At 38.9% G+C, this 25,369-nt stretch overlaps 1 protein-coding gene across 1 annotated transcript; it reads left to right on the forward strand.

The window, feature by feature from the left end:
• The first annotated feature begins 3,278 nt into the window (after nt 1-3,278).
• Nucleotides 3,279-24,658, forward strand: SACM1L (SAC1 like phosphatidylinositide phosphatase). Its single transcript, XM_054274078.1, has 18 exons — nt 3,279-3,353; nt 4,963-5,037; nt 8,043-8,192; nt 9,466-9,525; nt 11,184-11,217; nt 13,837-13,938; nt 14,682-14,767; nt 14,966-15,052; nt 15,489-15,557; nt 15,646-15,725; nt 17,205-17,303; nt 19,833-19,971; nt 20,200-20,269; nt 20,360-20,432; nt 20,884-20,977; nt 21,062-21,154; nt 21,839-21,896; nt 22,576-24,658. Exons 1-18 carry the CDS (start codon nt 3,279-3,281, stop codon nt 22,710-22,712), a joined length of 1,581 nt encoding a protein of 526 aa, XP_054130053.1. The 3' UTR covers nt 22,713-24,658.
• Nucleotides 24,659-25,369: the final 711 nt, after the last annotated feature.

Raw genomic sequence — 25,369 nt, forward strand, 5'->3', positions numbered from 1 at the left:
TGAATCATCTTTCTGTTGGAGATTTTGTAGAGCACTAATTATCCCACTTCTTCTGAAGCACAAGTTCAGTATCTTGCAGGGCCTTAGGCTTTCCAGTTTGTGTTGCACAGCTTAATTTAAGGCAGTTTTTAAAGATGACCCCAAGAGTGTAGTATTTGTTCAGGTTCTGTCAACTTTGTAGATTGGTAACTTCATTTCCTCTTACCCCTGATTCCCCTCTCACTCAAGAGTCAACATTTCAGTTTCAGACTGCTGCAAGCTGCTGAAGCCTTTTTGGTCCATTGAGCTGAAAGCAGGGATGATTTGCCTTGCATTCTCCACTACACTTTTGTCACCAGATTTGGTCCTGGAGGGAACCATGGGAAGAGGAATTTGCGTGAATGTGAAACATAAATTTCTAGTTTTGCTTAAACTATAGACATTGTGTAAAAGGAAATGAAGATGATAAAGTTGTTCAAAGCAATGGTAGTGGCAGGAAATACTGTGGTCTAGGATTTGAGAGAGAGAAATGCTGGGATGTGATCTAGCAAAGCAGGATGTATGAGACACATTGAGAGACCAGCATGATTTGCAGTGGCAGCCCTAATTCTCTCTGGTTTCTTTTCAGTTTGGGGATATTGAGATAAAAGACTTCTTGTTCTTCAGGGAGAAATTGTTATTCTTGCATGTGATAAAGGAAACATTTGTTATATGACAATTATTTGAGGTTTGTAAGCTGCTTCTCTGTTGGTTAAAAGCAGGCTTTAACCAATATGCATGTGAATCTCTGTTCTGAGACTGCAGTAGTGTCATGGCCATGTTGCACTTTATAGTGTAAGGAGCAGCTTTTAAAAATATTATCGTGGATGGAAATGCTTTTTGTGCTCTGTACAGTCAGTGTAGATGTCTTGTCTGTGTTGTGCTCTTCATAGAGAGTGTTCAAAAACTGAAACTGTAGTTCTCAATACTTTGTTTGTGACCTGCTAAGTTAATGTTTTTTTCAACTTACTTTGCTTGAGATGCTCAGATGAGTAAGAGTCCATGAGCATCTGTACTAATGGCACAACAGATCCAATATTAAACTTCATCTCTTCCCAGTTGTTGTTTTAGCTGGAATCTTGTGTGTCAGCTGACATCCCAGAGAAAGATGAGCATTCAGCTAAACCAATGAGCTGCAGCTTTCTCTTGTGGAAAAAATGTGTTCAGCTGCCTCCTGCCAGTTAGCAGTAGCTTTCTGACTGCACCTTAAATGGTATATCCTCTTTTCTTTTTAGATTCTTTAACAAAGTTTGTAGATGGCTTTAAGCTTGTCTTGCCCCTGTTCTATCTGTGTAAGCTTGTTTGCTTTTTGCCATGAAGACAGCTCCCATTATTGCTGTGAAACTCCCCTGAAGAGCTGGGGATGCTCATGTGCACTTCATCAAAAACAGAAGCAATGGAGGTAATATAGGTGTTTTAAGGCTTCAGTGTTCAGTGAACTCCATATTTATAGCTCTTACTCTCATGTTTTATTTTCAAAGATAAAGCATTTAATATGTGTACATGAAAGATTTAAGGATGCTGATTTACAAAGGAACTACTGTAGATATATTTCCCATTTTAGGATCCATAGACTATAATGAAGTTAAATTATCTAATGAATAAACACTTAGCTATTAATTGCTTTACAGTTTGTTGTATCATGTTGTTTGGTGGATTTTTTCAGTTCAGTATTTGCTTTCCTCAAACCTCCAACATTGGTGTCATTAGCACCCTGTTCTAACCAGCATCACCCTGCTCTGCTGTGGCGCTCCAAGGGCTGCAGGTGGGTCTGTGCTCTGCCATGGACCTCCCTGGGCTGCAGAGGGACAGCTTTGCCTCACTGGCCTTCACCAGGGGCTGCAGGGGAATCTCTGCTGCTGCTCCTGGAGCGCCTGCTGCCCCTCGTTCTGCACTGACCTTGGTGTCTGCAGGGTTGTTCCTGTTCCCTCTCTTCTCTCCTGCTGCTTGATTTTGCTGTTGTGGTGAGCATTTTCCCCTTCTTAAATATGTTGTCCCAGAGGTGCTGCCACTGTCACTGATGGGTTGGCATTGACCAGCAGTGGGTCTGTCTTGGAGCTGGCTGAGATTGGCTCTGTCAGACACAGGAGGCTTCCAGCAGCTTCTCACAGCAGCCAGTTCTGTAGTGGCCCCCCTCACCCTGCTACCAAACCTGGCTATCAGACTCCTCTGATCTAAATTAGGATTCTAATTCAGCTTTCTGAAGGATTAAAAAAAATAAAAGATGCGTAGAAATGCAAGATCTATATAGGGAGAAGGAGCCTAAAAATACCTACCCTGTTACCAGAACAAGAATTTTAAAACTCTGACCCCATGTCTTATTAAGCCTTACAGTGATTTTTCTTAGTTTAAGAGTCAAGAGCAATAGTTTAAGAGTGTTTGGGGCATTTTGTTTGTTTCTTGAGCATTTCCTGTGTATGGCTACAAGCCACTTCTGCATAACCCTCCTATCCATGCACAGTGTAACATGTCTGGCTTCTTGCAAGTACCACAATAGGTGTGTTTTTAAGGAACACTTCTAAAAACTGTTCATGACTAGCACTGGGTTTTGTGCTGGTTTTGGGGGGAAGGAAGGCAAAGATGGCAATGAGGTGTGAACAGGAAGTTGATGTGTGACTTGTCTGTCTGGTGCAGGAGTACCTGTTAATGCCATGTGTGTTATGTAGACCTGGCTAACTCACCTGGGAAATGGTAGTGTTGAGACCCCTGCTTCAATAAATTAGTGTGCCACTTGAACTTTTCCATTTCTTCTGTGTTGTTTCCAGTGGATTCTTGCAATACTGACAACACTAATGTGAAACAGGTGTGTTTACAATTTATGTTTATTAGACTTGCATTAGGGATGTGGTCTGATCTGGTTTTGGTTTAAAAACTTCTGACTTTGTGTTAGGTTTTGGCTTATCAGATATGGTTCAAGCTTACAGGAATCAGAGTGGACCACTACATGCACAAATTTAGTTCCATGTCTTTACCTTATGGTAATGAAACAGGATTAAGATTGTTAAGCAGGCCATGAATTTTGTAATAGCTGATGAGCTGGACTTGGGGTTTTTTTTGCTTTTCTTTTGCCCACTGCCAACATCAGTGGCTGTTGAGAAGCAATCCAGTGAGAATTTTGTTATTTTGCAGCTGAAATAAGGTGTAAAATTGATTGCTCTGTTTCATGTGGTGAAGAATAAACAAACCCAAAGTAAGTTCTGCCAAACTAATTCCTTTTTCCTCTGTCTCCCCTTACAGGCACATAACACCAGAGAAGTTCTATGTGGAAGCCTGTGATGATGGAGCAGATGATGTGCTTGCCATTGACAGAGTCTCCACAGAAGTCACTCTTACAGGTGACTCTCCTCACCTGTATTTCTCAATACAGTCTTCTCTGTCCTTTTTGTCTGTTTTGCTCTAGGAGTGCAAGAAGATCTTCAGGACATTACTGAGATAATACTGACATAATTGTTTTTACTTTGTTACTGTTCAAAACAATGCTTTGCATTCTGTTCTGCAGAGCTTTGTTTCAGATGCCTTTTGGCTGTGGGTTTGATGCTGAGGGTTCCCAGGGTGATAGTGCTTGCCTGTTCTTTGGTAAGACTGTCCCTCAAAACAGGGGAACCTGACTCGTCCAGGCTGGTTGGGGTTGGTGCTAGAAGTTCAAGATCAAACAGGGAAAGGATTGAATACTGGCATTCTTCAGCTTTTGCAAATTGTCCCAGTGCTGTCTTTTATATAAAACTGAAACCTGACTTTTCATAATGCCTCCAGAAATAGCAACAGTAAAAAGCTTCTTACTAGAAACTTCCATTCTGTGTTGCAAATCCAGATTCAGATGTCAGTGGGAAGAGTCTTAAGCCTGTTGACGTCTTGAAAATTTTAGTTACATTTTTTAAAGTGTATGAAACAAAGAACTTTGATTAAATAACAGTAAAATGAAGGCACTGGGTGACTTCCTTTTTGATACTTCAGGAGTTTGGTAGCACAGTATTACTGATCTCCAAGCTAGAACAGAAATGCTACAGTAATAGTAATATAAAAGCAGTCATTGTCTCTCTTCTGTAAGGCTTCTTGTATCCTTCATGTAAGAACAGTGTGCCCATCCCACTGATACTTTTGGTATCATAGTAAATTATTTCAATTTCTCCTTCAAAACTGTCAAGGTAGTGATCCCAAGTCTTTTGTCAGTCTGCATCTCTCTTACTGCTGCTCTTTTATCAGATGAACCTGCAAGGTGTTTAAAGCAAAAGAAGATTCCAGGGTTACCGTTCTCAGTTTTCTGAGTTCTGGGAAAATGCTTCATTCTGGGGAATGGCTTGAGTTTCTTTCAATTTCTCTAAAATCCCTTCTGTTGTTTTAGAAATGTAGATTGATTAAACTTACACATTATAAGACTTTTAATTGAGATTTGGATCCTTTTTGGCTCTCTTGGTGTATTGTTTGCAATACTGTGTCCCTTGCCACGTGTGTGCTGCTGTTGGTAGTTTGGCAGAGACAGCTTAGGTCTTTTGAGACAGAAATAGACTAAGGTTCAGAAGATACAAACAGACCTGGGAGGCACAAGCACTTGTGGTTTGGTTATCCTTTGTGTCTTGATGGCTTCAAAACAAAGCTTCTGGAAGCTGTCAGGACAATACATTATTGAGGAATCTACTTGCTATGCTATCATGAAAATACGCTCGAATTTAATTGAATGACTAGTTTGATTAAACTTGAGAAATTGGTTAGAAAGTGGGTTAGAATCCCAGATCCTCCTCCCAAAGCTCCATCAGGCTTTGAAATTCAGCTGCTTTCTTTCTTGTACTTAAATATACTTATATTTATATACTTATAAATATTCTTATACTGTAGCAAAACTTGATTTGACAAGGAAGGCTGGAGAAACCTAGTTCTAATTGTGTTCCAATACAGTCATGAAAGAAGCATTCTGAAATTCTGATGTTATTTTTTTCTGCTTTCCAGTTAAAAAAGATGTTCCCCCTTCAGCTGTTACAAGGCCTATATTTGGTATTCTGGGAACAATCCGATTGGTGGCAGGTAAGGAGAACAGAACTCTGCTCTTTAAAAATACTTAGACAAAATAGATTGCTGAAGAAGCTTTAAAGGCAAAAATAGTATTTGCAAGTATCTGAGGATGCACTTTCATCAGTGTGATAGGCTTTCCATGTGGCTTCTAGAGGATGGAGGCATCCAAATCTACTTTATCATGAATGTGTGTGTAACTCTTAAACCAGGAGGTGCTCTAAAGGTAGGGTTAACTGGTAGTTGAGTTATAAGAAATGCATTTCAAATGAGTGCAAAGAAGCTCATCTGCTTATTCTTTGTAACTATTTTAATCTGAGCTGCAGGATTTGGTGCAACAGAAGTGTTGTGTTGTGAAGCTTGATCAATACTCATGGTACACAAATAGCTGAGAGTGATTGGAGGATAGACAAGTAGATGCAGCTGTTCAAGTAATGATTGTGTTGCAGCTGCCCTACAAATGCAAAGAAAATCCAACATGAAAAGGGCAAGGGCAGACTGGAACAATTCTAAGTTTAGAGAGTTCTAGGATACTATAAGAATAAGTTGTCCAGTTTTTCTAAGTGTCTCAGTGGTCAGGTCTAAGCAGCCAGTGTCCTGAATACACCTGATGCATAAAATGTAAGCTTTTGGGAAAGTAAGCATTGCTGCTCCAACAATCCTTTTTGTAGAATTTGGTGGAGTTTGAGACTGAAATACCCTGAAAAATGATGTAATAAGCAGTATACATACTGAATAAAATCCCCATATGTAGAAGGGATTAAAGATCACTCACTGCAGTATTCCCAACTGAGGCAAAGGGTCATTGTGTTGAATGCAGTGGCTTCTACAGCATCTTAAAACTGCTGAACTTTCTATGCCCATATTCTAAAGAATTGTGGTCTTGCAGAGTAAGAGCAATGAATGGATACATGTGTCTTAGGGACTCCACGAGTGCTGACTGTTTGAAAACTGAACTGCCCCAAAGGGGAATTGTCATCACTTACAGGCTTGGTAATGACTACTTTTCATCTGCCTGAATATTAAATAAAATATAGAATATGTTAAGTCTCTTAAAAGCTTGGGGTTTTTTCATTCTGTCCCCCAGAGCTTTGCACTGAGTGTTAGCATACAGCTGTCAAAGTGAAGATGTTATTAGTTAAATTAAATGTTCAGCTAAGTGTTATTAGGCAGTTCACTGCTGTGAACTGTAAAACTGACCCTGTGTCTAGCAATGCAGCATCTTTAACAAATATAAATATTCTTTGCCTATTGCAGTATTAAGAGTAAAATTTTTCTTCAAAAACAAGGTGATACTAAAATATGCTGTGCTTAGAAATATGGTTGTGTTGTATTCATCAGCAAGTGTAAATTAATTGCTCTGAGTGAACTGTCCATGATTATGGGTGGGTTTTTTGCTTCATGCAGCCAGGGAAACAGCACACTTCCTATCTTAAATAGGTAAAAGAACCCCAAATCTTTGTACAGTTTTAAATCTGTTAGGAGGAATATTTTTCATGATAAGTCAAATAGTCTTTTTTGCTTTTGAAGCATACTTCCTTTCATGTATTTTGGGCTTACTCTGTGCTTTTCAAACCACATTCAAGAGCATTGCCTCTTTCTGAGTTGGCAAACCTGAAGATTTTCAGACTGTCAGTGATCAGAAGTAAGAATAGGTGACACTTTATGTTGTCTGCCTTTTTTAAAGTTCCTTAAACTTAGTGAGCAGCTCAAGATCTCTGAGCATAGAGAAGTAGGTAGCTTAGAAAGTACATTTTGCTTTTGCTTCAGCCCTGTGTGTTTCGCTACACTTAAGAACACAAAGTCCTGTTGGTTTCAGTTTTCTGATATGGGTATAGGCTGCTTTTCTTAATACATGCAGTTTTTTGGGGTTTTTTTAACTTTGTTCTTTCTGATTTACAGGCACATATCTTATTGTAATAACAAAAAAGAAAAAAGTAGGTGAGATTTTTGGTCATGCAATCTGGAAAGCAACAGACTTTGACATCCTCTCCTACAAAAAGACCATGCTGCACTTAACTGATATTCAGGTGGGTACATTGATTAGGGGAGTGTGGAGCCTGCCTTTTGCAGCTTTCTCAAAATTCTCTGATTTTGTGGATTCCCACATGAGGAAGCTATGAATTCTTTTTTATTTTAGAAGCTCTTTGAACAATCCCCTTTTCTGATTTGTTCACGTTACTAGAATGGCTCTAATATTTGGGTATGGATGTATATAAAATCAAGGTGATAAAAAGTACATAAAATTCAAGGTGATAAACTCACATGGTACAACTTAGAATGTCATTGCAGTTTATGGATGTGCATTTTTGCTTCTGTTAAATGGTACACCCTTCCTAATGCTTCTGTTAAGTCTTTCTCAGAGGTTTACTCTTCTGACAGCCCCTACAATAAACTGTATAGCTGTCACCTTACCTGTCTTGATTCTTTATGGAATTGTTCAATTACTTAATTACTCAGCAGGGAAAATTTGACTTTTACCTTTTTGAGGGAGAGATAGGTGGAAGATTTTTTTAAAGCAGATTTGTAGTGGATTGATAAAGAGCAGGTCAGGGATCTAACCAATGGAGCTGGGAGGGAATTTGATGCTTTTTCAGGAAAGGAGTGAGGTTGAACCAGAGCATAGATTATAACTTTTCTTTTGTCTTACCATCTTGTTTTTTGAGGTTTTTTTGACTGAATAGTTTTCAGGGAAACCAACAGTTTCCCTTTGTCTTGGAAATTGTTAGGATTTGTTTAATATCAGTAGCTATTTGCCTCACGGGAATACTGTTCTCTGCTCTCCACTGTTGCTGCAGAATTTGGTTGCAGTGTGCTAGCTGCAAGTTACCAGTGAACTGGTATCAGAATTGCACTCTCATGCTTTTCTTCTTGTGTGGTAATCTCTGGATGATGTCATGTATTGCTAGACCACTAGCAAAATTCATCTCATCACTTCAAAAAGTAGTGGTAGCTTACAAGAGTTAAATATTTTGATAGCAGTATCTGACAGCTCCTTTGTTCTTTCCTTATCCCAACAGTTGCAGGACAATAAAGTATTTTTATCAATGCTTAACCATGTCTTGAGCGTGGACGGGTTTTACTTCTCAACAACCTACGACCTAACACACACCCTGCAGCGGCTGGCCAACACCAGTCCAGAGTTCCAGGAGATGAGCCTTCTAGAGAGGGTAAGCATTTGAGTTTGCTTCATGTCTGTGTCTTGCAAATTGTCAGTCAGTTTGGTGCAGATGATGTTTAAATGATGCTGGTGTTTTCCCCAAGCTGTTAGGGGCTGTGTCTGAACACACTGGTCCACACAAGTCCCGTAGCTTGTGAGCAGCACAACATTCTAGGGATCTGTTCTGATCTCCTGTCACACTTCCAGATCGGCAGTTGGAAGTACCTCCTAAAGTGTACTTTAAACTGATTTTGAAAAATCCAAAATAAATTAAATATTGCCTCTCATATTGAACACTTCTAATTATAAGAAGGAGCTAAGCATTTTGGGCAATTGAGAGAAAGCAAGTAATTCCTTTGAGTGGGAGGAAGGAATCCAAAGTGCAATAAGTTGTACTTGTGTTTATATTCTTTTCCAGGATGACTTGGGATAGACCTGAAGGTTTTATGGCTGTCAGTCTTGAGATGTTGTGTTCTTTCTAAAGTATTCCAATTCTTTGTGTGAAGCATGAATTTATATGCTGCTTTTGTCATAAAGACAGCAGCCAAATGCAATTTGAACTTGAAATTTTCTTGTGTATGTATTGATGGGGTTTTGTTTTGGTTTGGTTTTTTAATATTGGGAAAAACTGTTTACGTTTGGGGATTGTTTTGCATCATCAAATGTTGCTCAGGCAGTGCTCTTGCCAGGGAGAACAAGGACACAAAAGGATTGGTTTGCCTTAAAATTGTGTCACTTCAGAAGGTTGTTTGAAAGGCAAAGTATGGTAAAAAACATCAATTACAAGTAAATTCAGATATCATATGGTTAATTGCAGTGTAATTTCATATTCCCATGGCTGCAGTATAATGGCTTTTCAAAAGGATTAGGGCAATTTTGAACGTCTCCAGTTTTTCTCTGCAAGAGAAGTCTGGTTTGTGTTTGGAGTGTGGGTGTTTTTGTTTGATATTTGTGTTTGTTGTTTTTTATAACAGTACTGGTAGAAGGAAACAACCACAGTGTAGGGGCACCAATGCATTATGTTCTGCAGCTCATTTGTCAGTGGTTTAGAAGTGTCATGCAACACCCTTTAGAGTAGCTAAAAGAATAGCTCTCTTCAATCTTAATTTAGATTTCTAGTTCAGGATATGAAGGCTGCTGACGAAAGAAGGGAACTTCATCTCCATTTGTACCCGTTCATGTAAATTTACATGATGCTGTGGATGCTATGATACTGCCTTTATGTTGAATTAAACAGAACTGACAGTCTCTAAAAGCATGTTGGCTTTTTTTTCTTGCTGCAGGCAGATCCACGGTTTGTATGGAATGGGCACCTTCTGAGAGAATTTATTGCTCAACCAGAGGTAAACAATTAGTAATGATTCTGGTAATAGGGAACAAATATACTTCTGCTATAAGTATGCAACATCTTTTTGTGATTCTGTCTCTTTCAGACAGCCAGAATCTAGTATAACATGGCTAATCATCATCTAGTTTAGCACAGTGAGTCTTCTGCTTTCAGACTTCCAATTTTGTTAATGCCCTCAGTAGCACTTCTAGAAAGCTACTTCTTTGGAAGTGTCAGTTACACTGCACAGTGTATGTTTTCCAAGTTTTTGAAGTTTAGCTGCTTATTTATCTTTGGGTATAGGCAAGGTCCAGTTCATCACTTTTTTCCCTAAGACTGTCTCACATTGTTCTTTATGAATGCAGTTTATATTCCATTTTGCTAGTGAACAGAACATAAAGCTGGTAATGGAGAGTAAGACTGACAATTTAGATTCTTCCAGTTTATTTCAAATGAAGTGTGACCCTTGAATTCACTTAGTCCAGCAAATACAAGTACATGACCATGAGCCACAGCTGTGGCACCTTTATGACCAGACTGTCTAAGCTCCTTCCTGCCAGAGACCTCTCCTGTCTGTTAAACTCCTTGGATTGCCTGCACTCCAGCAGCCTCCCCTCTCCACCAGTGCTTTGCATTTATCAAAGCAAGTGACGCACGGCTTCTATTTCTGCCTCAGTAACCTGTGGAGATGTGCTGGTACATCAGACAGCACTGTTCCAAAAGGCTGCATTGTGCACTGCTTCTGGAATGTGAAGATAGCAATTGGAGAAGGGCTGTTGTGTATATTCCAGGGGCATATTCCAGGGGGTAACCTGTGGAGATGTGTTGGTACGTTAGACAGCACTGTTCCAGAAGGCTGCATTGTGCACTGCTTCTGGAATGTGAAGATAGCAATTAGAGAAGGGCTGTTGTACATATTCCAAGGGCATATTACTGGGTCTAAAGTTTGCATAGTGCTATGCAAATAAAGCTTGGGAAATGAGAGAGAAGCTGTGGTGGGAACAGCAAAGGAAAATCAAGTGTGGCTGGCTAGTGAAAACAGATCTAGGGGCAAAGCACAGAAGCTGGAAAGGGAGATAACCGATATTTTTAGGCCATGCTTCCCCTCTCATTGATTACAGGTGTCTTGATGCAGGAACAGCTTTAGGTAATGTTAAGTGTGGAATTTCTGGCTTCTAGTATTGAACTTCAAAGTTTTCTTGAAAGATGGAATGGAAAGATAGGAAAAACCCTGGAGCAAGCATTTTTGAGCATTAATCACATAAAAATACATCTTACTGAAGGCTTCTGTAACTACTGTCTCTGCATATGTCCTCCTGTGAAGGTAAAGCAAACACACCGTGTCAAAGGTTTTTCAGCAAGTATTGCTTTATATGTGGCACATTTGTAGGAGAGTAAATGCCGTGTATAGGGAGGACAAAGCACCTTGCTTTTTGTCTAGGCTGCTTAATTAGGATTAGACTTTTACTTTTTTCTTCCTGCTGATAAGGATTGCATATGTTGCTCTTTTCCCTGAACTTTTTTCCTCAGAAAGGAATGCTTCACCTTCAACAAAAAGTAAATTATATAAAGTATATGAAACTACCACAAAATCCTTAGGCAAAGCATAATCACTCACTTACCTTTTTTGACTACTTGTGTTTAATATTTTTCACACGTGTTTGTGTTTTTCAGATCCATAGGTTTGCTACACCAGTGATGCATGGATGTATCCTTTTGTTCTGTAAAACTGTGTACTGGAAATGAGTGGTCCAGTAACAAAATGGCTGCTGTGAGGCTGCTCTATTGTTACACTGGCAATTATAACATACAGCACATTGTCACAAATAAGTTATAGTTTGCTCATATATGGATGGGTGTTACATATTGTTTGATAGTCTATAACTTGTGTGTTAACTCCCTGGAATATTCTGCTTTATGGGTTTAATGTATTTGATTTTACAGTCTTGGTTTGCATAACTGTCAATAGGAAGGTTAAGATTAATATGGCAGATGCTCTCCCATCAGCTTTAGTACTTTATCTTGCTATAAGGATGCATTTAATTTAGATACAAAATAAGGGAGGACAGTTTTGACTTGGAGTGCTTATGGATGTTGATGACTAAAAGGATAAGTTCTGCTGAAGGCTCCTGGAATGCTTTTCCTGGACAGCTGCTTTTTCTGCACCAGCACTTTGGGAAACAGCCTTTTTAGCAAAGCAGTCATGAGTTTATTTTTGAGAAGGGATGAATGCTGCAAGGAAGCTGAACACTTTCTGGAAGCAGTGTGTGATAAACAGTTAGTCCCAGGTAGTTGCTCCTGGACTGACAGTATGAAAAAGACTGGCAAGACTTGACAGAGCAACTCATGCCATGTTCTGCTTTGTTCATCCATTGCAAAGGCCCCTCAGGTGTGTGCAGGGAATGGTTTCCAGACGGAATCAGTTGATCTGATAGGACTGTCAGCAGCTGGCAGATCTCCAGTCCTTCCCTGTGGCTTCATTTAATGGAAAATGTTGTGGGAGTAGGCAGAGGGACAAAGGAAAGATAGCAAAAGGGAGACATTGAAACACCCTAATCCTTATCCTGCTGGTTCTGGGTAAATTGCAATTAACAACTGACAGACTGCAATTAACACCTTCCTCGAGCCTGTTTCTTCACTGTACAAAAAATTAGCATAAGTAATATTTGTTTAAAACAGAATTACAGCAAAACCTTAGACAACTCAGGAATTGGAAGAAATGGGATTTCTAGCTGTAAAAATGCTAGGAAGACCCCACAGCAGAATTGTTACAGCACCACTAGCAGATAGTTCAATAATATCAAAGTTGCCCTTTTTTTTTTTTTCCCCAGGTAAACCCAAATATATTTTTTCAACTACGTGTGCTGGGCTTCTAGTCTTGCAGTGATGAGAAATAATGGACTTGGATAGTTGAGATTTTAGTCACCTGTAGCCCTGAACTACATTTAGTATTTACCTTGCTGCTCCAAACCAAAGCCCTTCTAAAGAACAGTAAATTCTGTCTTGTCCTTATCTGTATATGTGGACGTTGCTAATAGCAAGTTGTCATTTTAAGTGAGCACAGATTGCCAACAGAAAATAGGCTGACAATTGCTAAGCAGCTAATGTTAGAGGTAACCTTTCTTGCAGAATGCTGTTGGCTGTACAAATGTTGAATTAAAGGGTAGAGGACCTGGCAGTAATTTTCCAGGGAAACAGAGGAATGGGTATTTTTCAGCCTTAATTTATGAATTGAGAGAACATTCTGGATGGGGACAATTTGTATTATATTTTGGGGGGTTGTTTACAAACAGTATTGGCATAAATACAAACAGGAATCAATGACTTGTGTATAAAATCAGTGTTGTTTAACAGAGCTGAGGTGCTCATGTGAGACACAGCTGCTTTATGTCCCATTTGAATCATAGGTACAGAGCCTAAATTTCACTTGAGACCAAGTATCTAGATTCCTCAAAAAGAAGACTGCAGTAGACTAATTTAAAAATTGACCATTTTGATCTTTTGCTTGCTTTAAAGTGATAAGTTTCAGTTTTTAGGGGCAAAGCATGCAAGCTGGTGAATCTACCTGGAGAAATTTTTCATGACTGCTGATCTCTATTAGACTTGATAGCTTACTGCTGTCCCAAATAAGTGCCACTATAAGTAGCATAAAACAAGAGTAAAGCTGAAATTAATTGTCGTTGCCCCTGTTTGTTGGGTAGTCCCAGGTGCATTTGGCACTTTGGGTATGTAGCCTGGGCTACAGGAAACTGTTGTTGTGTGAGAAGCTCACACTGGAGTCTTCATGTGTGTTCATTCTCTTTTTCTTCACACAGATTAGAAAGCCAGTCTATTGTACTGCTAGTTCTGGCATTTGTACATGTGATGTATGTTGCACTTATGGATACAAAATGTATACCCCAAGATATTTACTCTTCCAAAAGCCCAGAAAAAAATTTGAAGGGGTATTTTTGAAGTAGTTGTTAATCTTTAAAAGCAATAGGGGCAAGAAACTCTTAAGGGAGTCTGATGAAATTATGGATGAGATGGATTCCTAATTTTTAATTAGGACCATAAGACCTAGAATAAACTTCTTTAGAATCACATTTTCTCAAAACTTTTTAATATTTGCTCATCAGTGACATCACCATTGAGTGTTGTTTTGCAATGTGCATATTGATGCTAATATTGTTACTGTCTCTCACGTTTAATGTTCAGCTGTTGTTGGGTTGACAAATGTTTACAGATTTGTTTGAATGTAGTTTCTTGGTTCCTTGAAGTTTCCTACCTTGATATATAAAAATATCCTAATGAAACGTTGGCGTTTTTCCTGAGTGTTGTTCATCAGTTATCACTATGCACTCTTGTTCTATTAATGGCAAGTGTTTTGACTGGCTGCTTATTTCCAGAAGAAGCTGTTTCAGGGCTGGTGTACGCTACTATGTAAGAGGTAAAAGAAAAAAAACTGATTTATTAAAAACATAATATGTGTTCTGTCTGCACATGCAAGTTATCTTTAAGAGTAAATGAAAAAACATTGTTTAGTTTGTCTTGGGCTTCTTCCTCCAAAGAAAATATTAAGAACTGAAGCATTTTTTGGTATTTATTAAAACTGACTCTTCTTCATGTCTTTAAGACATAATTGCAAAAGTTTTGTAGTGATTTTTAGCAGATGGCTGTTTTCATTGGTGCTAAATGCAAGTGTGTAATAGCCCTTTTGGTCCAGTAGTAAATCCAGCTAAGAGCATCACTGGTGCTGGCAGGGGAGCCCTGAGCGGTGTTCTCTAATTGTTTCAAGTTAAAAAGCAAACAGGACAGTGAATTTAAATTACTTTCTCTGTTCTTAGTCCCAACATACATGCTTTTGAAGAAATTTGTCCATTTCTGCAGTACCATTGTTACAGAATTCTGAATATTTTGTTGTCAGAGCACTGGTATTTCATTTCCTATTAAATTATAATCTCTAGTGCTAGAAATGTCAAAATGTGTTAACTTGAAGAAGCACAGTTCTGCTTAAATTTGGTGCAGATCATATTAAACTTTTACCAAGGTTGCATTTAATTTTATGTTGTCAGGGAGCTCTTTGCTTCCTGTGAGGGCTTAAAAGGGAGGGGTAGGAAGCCTTTTGCTACTGTGCTGTCACTGTTTTGCAGGCAGGCTGAGCCAGCTAACATGGTCTTTTTTCCTTCACAGGTATTGATTCAGAAGGGCACGCTGCTAACTTTGTGGAGACAGAACAAATTGTGCATTACAAGGGGAGCAAAGCATCGTTTGTTCAGGTAAAGTCACTGTAAGGAACATGGATACATAGATAGCTCTGTCTTGTTTGCATATCTTATATGCAATCTATATTTAAAAGCATAAACTAAACAAACAGACTGAATTAGTTTAACAAAATAAACCTGTCTGCTTTATTTTTAAATGTCAAGTGGGTTTTGTAAATTCTGCTGTTTAAAACCATTACCATTCTTTTGCAGACCCGTGGATCTATTCCTTTTTTCTGGTCTCAAAGACCAAACCTCAAGTATAAACCAAAGCCACAGATCAGCAAGTCAGTAAACCATGTATGTGAGTGTTTGTGTCTTGGGGTTTTAACATGTTACTGGGCTCATGTTTGTGTGATAGGGTTGCAAACTATAATCAGGAGAATAAAAATCAGCAATACTGGATTAAGCATTATTTTTTTAAAAGTAATAGCAAGAAATCTTGTACTTCTTGTAATGAATTAAAAGGCTGAAAAAAATGCCGGCATCAGTGGGAGTAGTTTCTCTTTGGATCCAGTCTGCAGCAGTTTTAGTACATATACAATACTCTTTATCTGTAGCATGTTTAATGAGGAGAACTGAATGGACTGGGAGGAGGAAAGTGGGACTGTTTTGGCACAGTAGAGAACATCAAACAGTTACAAGAATCATCAAAAATATTATAATGATGGTTCCTTGTAAAGCACAGATCTTAATAGTAGTGTACATCTGTCAACCCATTTCCTTTCTCTTCTAGATGGATGGCTTCCAAAGACATTTTGACTCCCAAATAATTAGCTATGGAAAGCAAATGATTGTCAACTTGGTATGCTTTCCCTTGTTCTGCCTGTAAAAGTTGTTGTTCTTCTAAGCAGGCTTCTGAGTAATTCTGTCTTTGTTTTCCCTTTTCCCAGGTTAACCAAAAAGGCTCAGAGAAGCCTCTTGAGCAAACCTTTTCAAAAATGGTGAACAGCATGGCAAATGGAATGGTCAGGTACATCTGACATGAAGTGATTCATTTTGTGTTACAAGTTAAGCATTCCCTCTGAGACTCGCAGAGTGGTCCGCTCTTCAGGGGCCTTTACCAAACAAATTATTTGTTTGCATTTTATGTTTATGAAGTAACTTGCTAAGAGAGGACACAGGCAGAATAAGGGAGGAAATTAAGAGGCAATGGTAATTCCAGTATTGGAGCCATAGTATGCAATGGCGATCGTCTGCATTTTGGAAAAAAGAAAATCATGCCCTGTAGAACTAGCTTCTGGCAAAAGGGCTTGGTTAGATTGTTAACTTAGTGAGGGAGTGCTGAGTGTGAGCAAAACAGGATGGAACAGTAAGGGGAGCAAGCAATTTAAATGCCTGGAGCTCAGTGTAACAATGGACCAAGAGTGGAGAATCCACTTGGATTATGGGAAATTCCATCTCTTTGTGGGATACAGAGTGCAGTACACAATTTTACCACCTGTCTGTGCTTGCTTTTGTTAATTTCTGGAGGGAGAGCTTGTATCCAACTCACACAGCTATTTGCCCCTCTACCTTATCTTTGAAATTACTGTGCCATGTTTTGTTTTATTCTGTGTATATTTGCTATAAAGTCATCTGGTTGAACCCAAGATGTGAAATTATGTGAAGGTGCATTTTGGTGATGTACTGTGTATGTTCAAAAGTGGTGTTTGGCAGCCCTATTTTACTACTGCTATCAAAATCCACTTTCTTGGTTAATTGTTTTTGATGGTATTGACCTGCCATCAAACTTGAGACTTCAGTTACTTGTTTCAGTGTTCATCTTTCTTCATGCATAGTCCTGAAATCTTGTCAAATAACTTTCAGGTTATGAATGCTTGAGGGGAGGAGTGTAATGCCCTGTTATTCATAGCAAACATACACGTAAATGTTTAATTAATCAAGTACCACTCATTTAGAGTTCTTCTTTCCAGAAATCAGCTGTTGAAATTTTGTTCCAAGTCAGTAGCTGCTTAATTTTCTTATGACAGTTAGGTTAGCTGCTTAAACAGAACCTGTCTCAGATTTCTAGAGTTATTGAGGGAATTATGTCCGCAAAAAATGTTGGATTTCAACACCTGTGTCTAGTTCAAAGTGAACAGAGAACAAAAGAATCCTGGTGGGGGGGAAAAAAAGACATTAAGATTTGTATCCCTTCTGTACTTTCTGGAGGAAAAATATTAGCCAGAACATTGAATGGAACATACACAGAACTTGGAACACAATGTGTGCTTCCCCAGACTAATGGTGTTTTGTAAAGAATTTTAAATGGTGTCAACATTCACACTAAGGGTGCAGCATCAGGAAGATGACTTTCAGCACAACTGCAGATTTTACCGGTGCTCTGTCATCTCTGAAGAAAAACCAGTCCTCTGTCACTACCTGTTTTATAGATCAGCCTCTTACTGTAGAATTTTCTGTAACCTGCAGTACATATATAATTGGAAAAACTACTTCTCTCCCTGAACAGATACGTGGCGTTTGACTTCCATAAAGAGTGCAGTCGGATGAGGTGGGATCGGCTTCAGATTTTGATGGATCAACTGGCAGACCAGCAAGATGAGTTCAGGTGAGGCTCTGCAGTTCTTTCACCTCTGTGCTGTTAAAATGAGACAACTTCTCAGAATTTCTATTGTGTTGCATTAAGGCACAGTAATACAGAGCTTCTGTAGTCATCTGTGAAGAAGATGCATCTGTGTGCATTAGTGTGTCCATGTCTCTGGTGTCTTGCTGACACCATGTGCAAGGTTAGACACGTGGTTGGGGGTTGGATGTAGAGCCCACATTGCCTCTCCATAAAGTGAGTCTGAGAATTGCAGCAACCCTGAGTTGTGGCAAGAGCTGCCTTTGTAAGGTTGGGTGGAAGGTTAGACAAAGAAATGAATGTGCGTACACCTGGAGCCATTTAAAAGCAAATCTCTTTAGATTATATTTGTTTTCATCCATGGTAATTCCAGGTTGCATTGGCAGCAAACTGTCCTGCCTCGTAGTGTAAAACACTGGGTGTTCCTTCCACAGGCATTTGTAAAAGTGTTTTCTCTAACACACATTGTTATGGCTCCAAACCTTGCATTGGCATTGGTTGTTAGCCCTTGCTTATATAACTAACCCACAGGGAAACACATTCTTATTTTCTGTAGTCATATCAAAATACACAAAATGTCCAAATCAATTTAAATCTTTAGTTCCACAAGTGGGTTTTTGGTCATAGTTACTTGTAGACCTGTAGATTGCTAGGGAAGTAGTTTACTTTGTTCTGCTTTTCTGATTGCTTCCTTCCTGTTCTTGAAGCCTTGTGACTAAAGCACAAAGTAGATTAGCTAAAACATTAGAAAACTAGCAGTGGTATAGTCTGTCCTGACAAAATAAAATGAGGTAAGGTGTGGACTAGAACAAGAGTCTTGTTAATAAAGTCTCTTGCCTGGAGTGATGGCTACGGGAATGATATAAATTAATCAGCTTATAGTTACTATTCTCTGTCTACCACAAGCCTTAAAAACTCAGTAAGACCTAATGAATAAATTGACTTTGAGCACCTCAAATAAGGAGAAATAAGATTGCAGTTTTTTCTTATATAGCAAGGATCCTTTATTCTTAGAATTAATGCTGAATCCTTTAACTTGTTTACTGCCAGCTGCCACTGGAGGCATAGCAAATAACCAGATTTCCTTGAAATGGAAACTTTAAAAAAGCCATCTCTAAAGCAAGATATAAAATTGAAGACTCATTCTCAAGGCTGGCTCTAACTTGTTTTATTTCATTTGTAATGACTGTTGCTTAAATAGGAACAGAAAAGTCTGTGTTCTAATCTTCGCAGAAAATAGTCTTGCAACCCCTAGGGAGGTAAACAACTCTTATATTCTGCAGGCTCGATCCAGTTGTGGAAGATCTGTCAGAAAGGAGAGCTGGGTTCGTGGAGGTCTTCTTTGTTAGTTTTTTAATTTTTTAGAGCAGCTATAGGAGATGCAGCATTTAAGAACAGACATTTCTAGTTAAATAGGATAATAAAAAACTATCTTATCCTAATATCTGATGTAGCCAGAACCTGGGGGTAAAAGGAAGACTTCACAAGTATTATTGTCACTGTAGTCTTCAGCAATGTAAAACATGGTGTAGCAAAACTAGCTCAAGAACGATGAAAATTACAGTTAAAAAGAAAAAATAAGGTTAATCAAAGTAAATTCATGTGTTTCTAAGGCTCCTGATAAAAATGCTGAGGCTCTTGATAAAAATGCTCTACAGTAAGAGTGGATTATATGCTAATCCAGAGTTCATAATTACATATTGGAGTAACTTAATCTATGGATTGTAATCTGTAAAACTGTAGAAAACTGGAAGTTTTGTGCTCTGGCAGGACAGGCATAGTTCTGTCCCATTCACACATCCAACTGATAAATATATTGGAATATTTGTTTTGTTGTAATGCATGTCTGCAATTCAGTATTTTAAATGAGCTGTTTGTCATCAACTACTGGAAACATCTGGTTTAGTGGATTTAAAAAATGGAGGTAATAATTAGCATATGCAAGGGGGAATATCTGGTTTCCCCCCTCATGTTCATATAATGGAGAGAATAGCATGTGACAGTAGCAGATTTTTTCATATTTTGTGAACACCCTTAAAAAATCTGAGTACCTTCCTGGAAAAAATAAGCCTGACAAGTTAGATGACTTTTTATGCATTGGTGGCTGGGTTGAACTGGTGACCACTTACCAACAAATCTGGTTACTTCTGCCGCTAGGCTCTGCTAATGATTTTTGTATCTGTGGAGCTGGGACACTAAAATAACTGGACAAAAACCCCACAAGTCCCTGATTTTGCACCAGAAGTTGCTCTTCCCAGTAGCATATAACTCAATATTGCTGATTGACTTTCTGAATGGTAGGAGTGAATGCTGCGCTGAGATTGCTAAATATTCACCCATTGGTGCTGTTTTTCAGCATGGCAAGAATTCAGGGAGACATCAAAGTTTGAAGACATGGCTGAGCGCTCATCAAATGCTCAGGACAGTTGTGGTTGGGTTGTTAGGATATTTACTTGTGAAACCAGGTGGTTTATATGGACTGTTATCTCTAAAGATGTGTGTTGTGCGTGTTAGTTACTTTCTAGTTGACTCGGAGGGTAAGACTGTGACTCAGCAGGAAGGAACGTTCCGCAGTAACTGCATGGACTGCCTGGATCGCACTAACGTCATCCAGAGCTTGCTGGCACGCAGGTCTCTGCAGGCCCAGCTTCAGGTAAAGCTTTACTCTTCTTTGACAGGCTGGAAGAGGAGAGAGGCTTTCCATTTGGAATGGAAATGTACCTTGAGTGTTCCAGTAAGAACTTGCATAGTGGAGTTACTGTACTACTTACCTGAGCTGCATTGACTAGACTCAAGTTTGATCAATACAGCTTTTTTTTGAAAGCAAATCCTAATTTTTCTAACAAATTCCTAGCAAGCCTCAATGTGCTTTTTATTCCAGAGACTTGGTGTTTTGCATGTGGGACAGAGAATTGAAGAGCAGGCAGACTTTGAGAAAATCTACAAAAATGGTAGGCTGTTTACAGAGTTCAAACAATGCCTTTTTCTCTGTAGAGAGTATATAACTTCCTTAATATTTCTTATCGTTTTCCTATTCACAGCATGGGCTGATAATGCAAATGCTTGTGCCAAACAATATGCTGGAACTGGTGCCTTAAAGACCGATTACACAAGGCAAGTCAGCATTTCTTGTAAGGGCCTTCTGGGTTTTTGAGCATGTTTGGGATTTTCTTCAAGTTCTCCTATCTGAGAAGGTTACTAATCTGGGGCTTAGGCTATAAATGAGTTTTTTGCAATGGTTCGGTTGGTAAAAAGTCAGATTAAAATCTCCAGGATCCATCATGTGTTTATATGAATGTAAAGGCTATCTGGAAATGAAAACCAAGGCAGTGTGCCATGAAGATGCACATTTATGTTGTCTGATGGAAAGAAGTGTAATTTTATTTTACAATTTTGTTACAAGTATGTGTGGTTATAATGCAGAGGCAGCACTAGATAAATGTATTCCTGTGCAGGTGTTCATTTAATGCAGGACACATCTGGATAGTGACAGAATGTAAATCTGAAATTATAGTCCTGAATGCATTCATGTATTTTAAATATTGTTCACAATTTCTTTTTGCAGAACTGGGAAGAGAACTAAGTGGGGCTTAATAATGGATGGCTGGAACTCATTAAAACGTTACTACAAAAACAACTTTTCTGATGGGTTTAGACAAGTAAGTAAAGTTTTTAACCATGGGGAAGTGTATGTGATAAACATTGTTGTGCATTCTAACTCTTGCCCTCCCTTTCTCTTCCAGGATGCGATTGATCTTTTTCTTGGAAATTATTCAGTGGATGAAGTAGAACCTGCTAGTCCTTTACATGTCAAGAAAGATTGGAAGTTCTTAGCTGTGAGTATGGAGACTTTATTTGTACTAAGAGAAACACAACCATTCAGTCACTGGCTTCATTATGCCTGAGTAGGACTTGTCAGTTAGTCATGAAGCATCCCTGTAATCTGGTAATTCTGTGACACCTGCTTATAGGATTAAACCCAGACTGTTCCCTTGACAGAAAATGGAGTGTCCTTGAGGTATTGGAAAAACTGCTGGTTTGTTTTTTTTTTTCAAATATGCTTCACCAGGTGGAAGGGGGAAAATTCTATTACTCACTATCAATGACTGTTTCCTTCTGCAGAAGAATCTTGTGGACTTCTTTTCTCACACTTCATGCAGAAGCATAGATTGTAACACAAAACCCCCATTCTTTTCACTTTTTTCACCCTTCCCTTTCTATTTTGAAATGGGATTTGGGAACATAATGGGTTTAACTGGTGTATTTATTTGCATTTTAAGCAAAGCATAAGCCTCAACCTCTTTTTTAATGCACAGGAGGTGTATTTCAATTCTAAACATTATGATTGAATACAGTCTTCCAGATTTTGGAACTATCCAAACTTTTATTTGTACCTGAATGCAGGTGAAATGAGAAGCAAAGCAAGTAACAGCTTTACAGTACTACTCATCTTAAAAGAAATTAAGGAACGTATGTACATATTGCTGTATCAAGTGATTATTCTGTTTCTCTTTCCTCAGTTGCCTATTATTATGGTGGTTGCTTTCTCCATGTGCATTATTTGTTTGCTAATGGCTGGTAAGTCACTATTGAGTTTGATTGTATAAAACTGGCTTATTTCTCTGTGAACTTTCTGTAAATGGCTACCAGTAACTATTCAGTGTAGAATTGCTTCTCAGTCATTCTAAAGGATGCTTGAACATGGCTCTGGAGATTGAAGTTTAGCACTGTATCATTAGTGTGGAAAAAACTGAGATGCTGTAGAAAACAATATTAAAACTCATGTAGAAGTCAAGTAAGGCACAGTTGATTATCTCCAAATGTAGATGCACCTGTAGCTTTATTGTAGGCTGGATGAAGCCCCAGAGGAATACTTGTCTTTTTGGGCAGAAGGACAATTCAGAGCTGTCACATACAGGCATAAGCCTAGTTCTGATGGATTTCCCTTTAATCTAAATCTGTGTTGGGAATGGTGAAGGTTTTTGCCTTCTGCTTCTGCCTTGAATTTTCTAACATTGTTGCCAGTAGAGTTCTTGACTGGCTTCCATAGATCTCTGTTCAATGTGTTCCAAGAGCTGTGTGGCAAATACAAATATTCCAAGGTAAGGAAACAGAAAAAGATCTGTGAAAGACTTCTGGTTTCATTTGACAACAAATCTCTGAGGGAGAGCTTGAAATATTTGCATGTGTCCTAAAGTAAAACTGTCTGCTAATTGGAGATAATGAGCTGAAAGGTTTATCTGACTCTTCTTCTCAGGTGATACATGGACTGAGACACTGGCCTATGTGCTTTTCTGGGGAAGTGCCAGCTTTGGAACTTTTGCTATCATCCTTTACAACGGCAAGGATTTCGTAGATGCACCCAAGCTGGTCCAGAAGGAGAAGATGGACTGAATTTGTGTGTGTGGAAAGCGGCTTGGTACTGAGGATTCTTCAAGCCACACTTGGAGTCTCTACTGACCTGCTTTCCACACCAAAAATGCCCTAATGAACATTCTTCCTTGGCAGTGGGGGGTCAGGGGTAAGGAAACGGTGTCCTGTGGTGGTGGGAGCTTTCAACTGAGACCTGACTTGGCAGTCTTAGTTGCAATGGTCTTTGGAATATTGCATTAGTGGACAGGGCTCCACTCTCACTGGGGTAATGCAAAGACAAAAGCCAGCTTTTTGGTGTCTGGAATGTTCTTGGAGCTTAAGTGGACTGCTTAAGCTTATGCTCCACCTGGGTTGTTCCAGCTGGTTTTTTGGCTTTGACAGGAAAGAGCTTTGATGCTGTTCATGTCTCAAAATACCCAAATGTTGAAGCATTATTAATGGAACATCTGTTAGGGATCTCTGAACAAATATGGCTTCTTACCAATAAAAAGTCCTGGTCCAGACTTACAGCTGGATTACGTTTGTTGTGATAGAGTCTGTGTTAAGGAGTCCTTCGTGCATATTTGTGTGTGGATTCTTTTCACTAAATATGAAAGATTTTTGAATCCTAATGCTATTCTAAAATGAGGTTTTTGTCCTGTCTTGTTTATCTAGAACTGATGCAATATTCTGCTAATCATTGTTTGGGTGAAAGGGCAGTGTAATTGGATGTTCCTGAAGTTGCAAATGTCTTGCACTGTTTCAATACTGCAGTCTCCATATGAAAATCCAGTAGTTAGCGAGTTAAAATGTAGAATTTTCTTTCTGAAGATGTAAACAAAATCAAAGAATGTAAAAGTCCTTTGCAGTGTTTATTCAACCTTCCTTATGCTAAAGTTCCAAAGTACTTCATTACTTTAAGAATGGGTCACAACATAAAAGATGAATTTCATATTGTTTTGCTAGTCAGCTGCTTCTATCCTTGGTTATGTTGAAATAATTTATGACAGAAGGAATAACAGCCTGAGAAGAAAGCAGGAAGTCTAAACTCTGAATTTCTACTTGGGAGCAGCAGCTTGCTTTTCATGCATGATACTGTAACACACTCTTTTAAGAAAAAAAATCTGCTGACTAATTTGTGCTGGTTAATGTGTGTCTTTAAATTTAGTGCTTCCAAGCTGTATAAAAATAAGGACCAATTTTAAACTATTTTGTCACTTATTTTATATGGTTTGTTCAAAACCAGACATGGAACTTGCTTAAGGCGCTGTGCATTGTTTAATATTTCCTGTAAGTACAGCTGTATATTCAGATTGCGAGTATAAAATTTAAATGGGGGGAAGGGACAAACATGTAGAATACTACTAGGGCTAGCACAGGTGTCACTATTGAAGCTAGAACACAAAACACTGATACTCCAGTGTTCCCTTGTGTTATGACTGAAAATATGTACAGATCCTTTTTTTTTTTTTTTTTCTTTTGCAACTGTTCATTTTAACCTTGAATGTTTCTGGAGGCCTCTTCTGGGTTTTGTGTAAACATAACCTGTTCATGAGCACTAGTACTTGCAAGGTATCCATTTGCTTCTAGATGCTATAATGGAAAAATACCAGTTGGTGGCTAACTGGAAAATCCTCCTAACTTAAAATTTTCAAAGGTGAACTCCCTCATGGGCACAAAGTACAAGAACATCATAGACTCAATATTTGAAAGCAGTGGTTCTGGTGGCTCAATGGCAGGTGGAGTTTGAAACTTGGCTCAGTTGTCTTGCAGTCTAGAACTAAGTTGTTGCATCTTTGGTGAAGAACTTGTTGCAGCAAAGACCAAACTTGACTTGCTAATATAAAAGGTTTGTAAGACTTAGAATAATGTAGGTTTTAGAAGTTGGAAGGCACCTGTGTTTCAGTGCTTTGCAAAGAGTCTGTATTTCTAAAATCACAAATGGTGTACTACTCTTAAATGACAATAAAATGTTCAGCTTTTCTAGATGTGCTGTCTGCAGTGCCTTTTGTGCTTTGGAGCAGACTGTTCCCAAATCATTCCTTAGGAGCTGATTCACACCTGAAGGCTGCTTCAGTTTTGTGTGTGCTCGTTGCAGGGATCATCACTCAAACAGTGCTGATCTCGGGCAGAGCCTGGTCTCAGCCTGCACTGTGAGATTTCTGCTCCTCTCAGCCATGGCTGGGTCTGTCTGGAGCTCCTGTGCCTGGAGTGCTCCGGTGCTGCATCCCCAGTGTCACCTCTGCTCAGGGCCGGTGGCTCTTTGCCCCTTTCCTCACAAGGGCACTTCAGCCTCTTATTGACCATACCAATAGGTGAAAATTCAAGGTGTCTTCCTCCTTTCCCTTTTACCTTTGCTGGGAGAAGAGACTGACATGCGCACAGAAAAGTCTTGCTATTAAAGTTCTGGATCCTGAAGCTGTAACTTTTTTCACAATAAATTAGTGCTTTACAGGTTCTAGGCCTTGAGTTTTTTCCTATTTTTAAAGCTCAAAGCAGGTTTAAAACAAAGTAGGTTTGTTTGGTTTTTTTTTTTTTCTAACATTTATTTTTCATTAAGGAAGGCGAGCTGGTAGATGTAAAACCTTACGAACAGCCAGGCTTTCATAGACCAAGTCCCCTCACTTTATTCCCATCTCCTTTTTCCCCCATCCCTCTTTTCCATCCCCTCTCACATTTCCCCGCCCTCTCCCCCACGG

The sequence above is a fragment of the Melozone crissalis genome, unplaced genomic scaffold, assembly GCF_028551555.1.
Source record: "Melozone crissalis strain CALT ecotype California unplaced genomic scaffold, PUWL_Pcris_2 ptg000016l_1, whole genome shotgun sequence".
In the NCBI taxonomy this organism is placed as follows: Eukaryota; Metazoa; Chordata; class Aves; order Passeriformes; family Passerellidae; genus Melozone; species Melozone crissalis.

Bases quoted from the DNA above. Each gene is read 5' to 3' on its own strand.
- SACM1L (XM_054274078.1), top strand. From the start codon at position 3,279: ATGTGGAAGCCTGTGATGATGGAGCAGATGATGTGCTTGCCATTGACA. The intron at 15,726-17,204 runs GTACATCTGACA...CTCCCTGAACAG, and splicing joins ATGGCAAATGGAATGGTCAG to ATACGTGGCGTTTGACTTCC. The intron at 20,978-21,061 runs GTAAGTAAAGTT...TTTCTCTTCCAG, and splicing joins TTTCTGATGGGTTTAGACAA to GATGCGATTGATCTTTTTCT.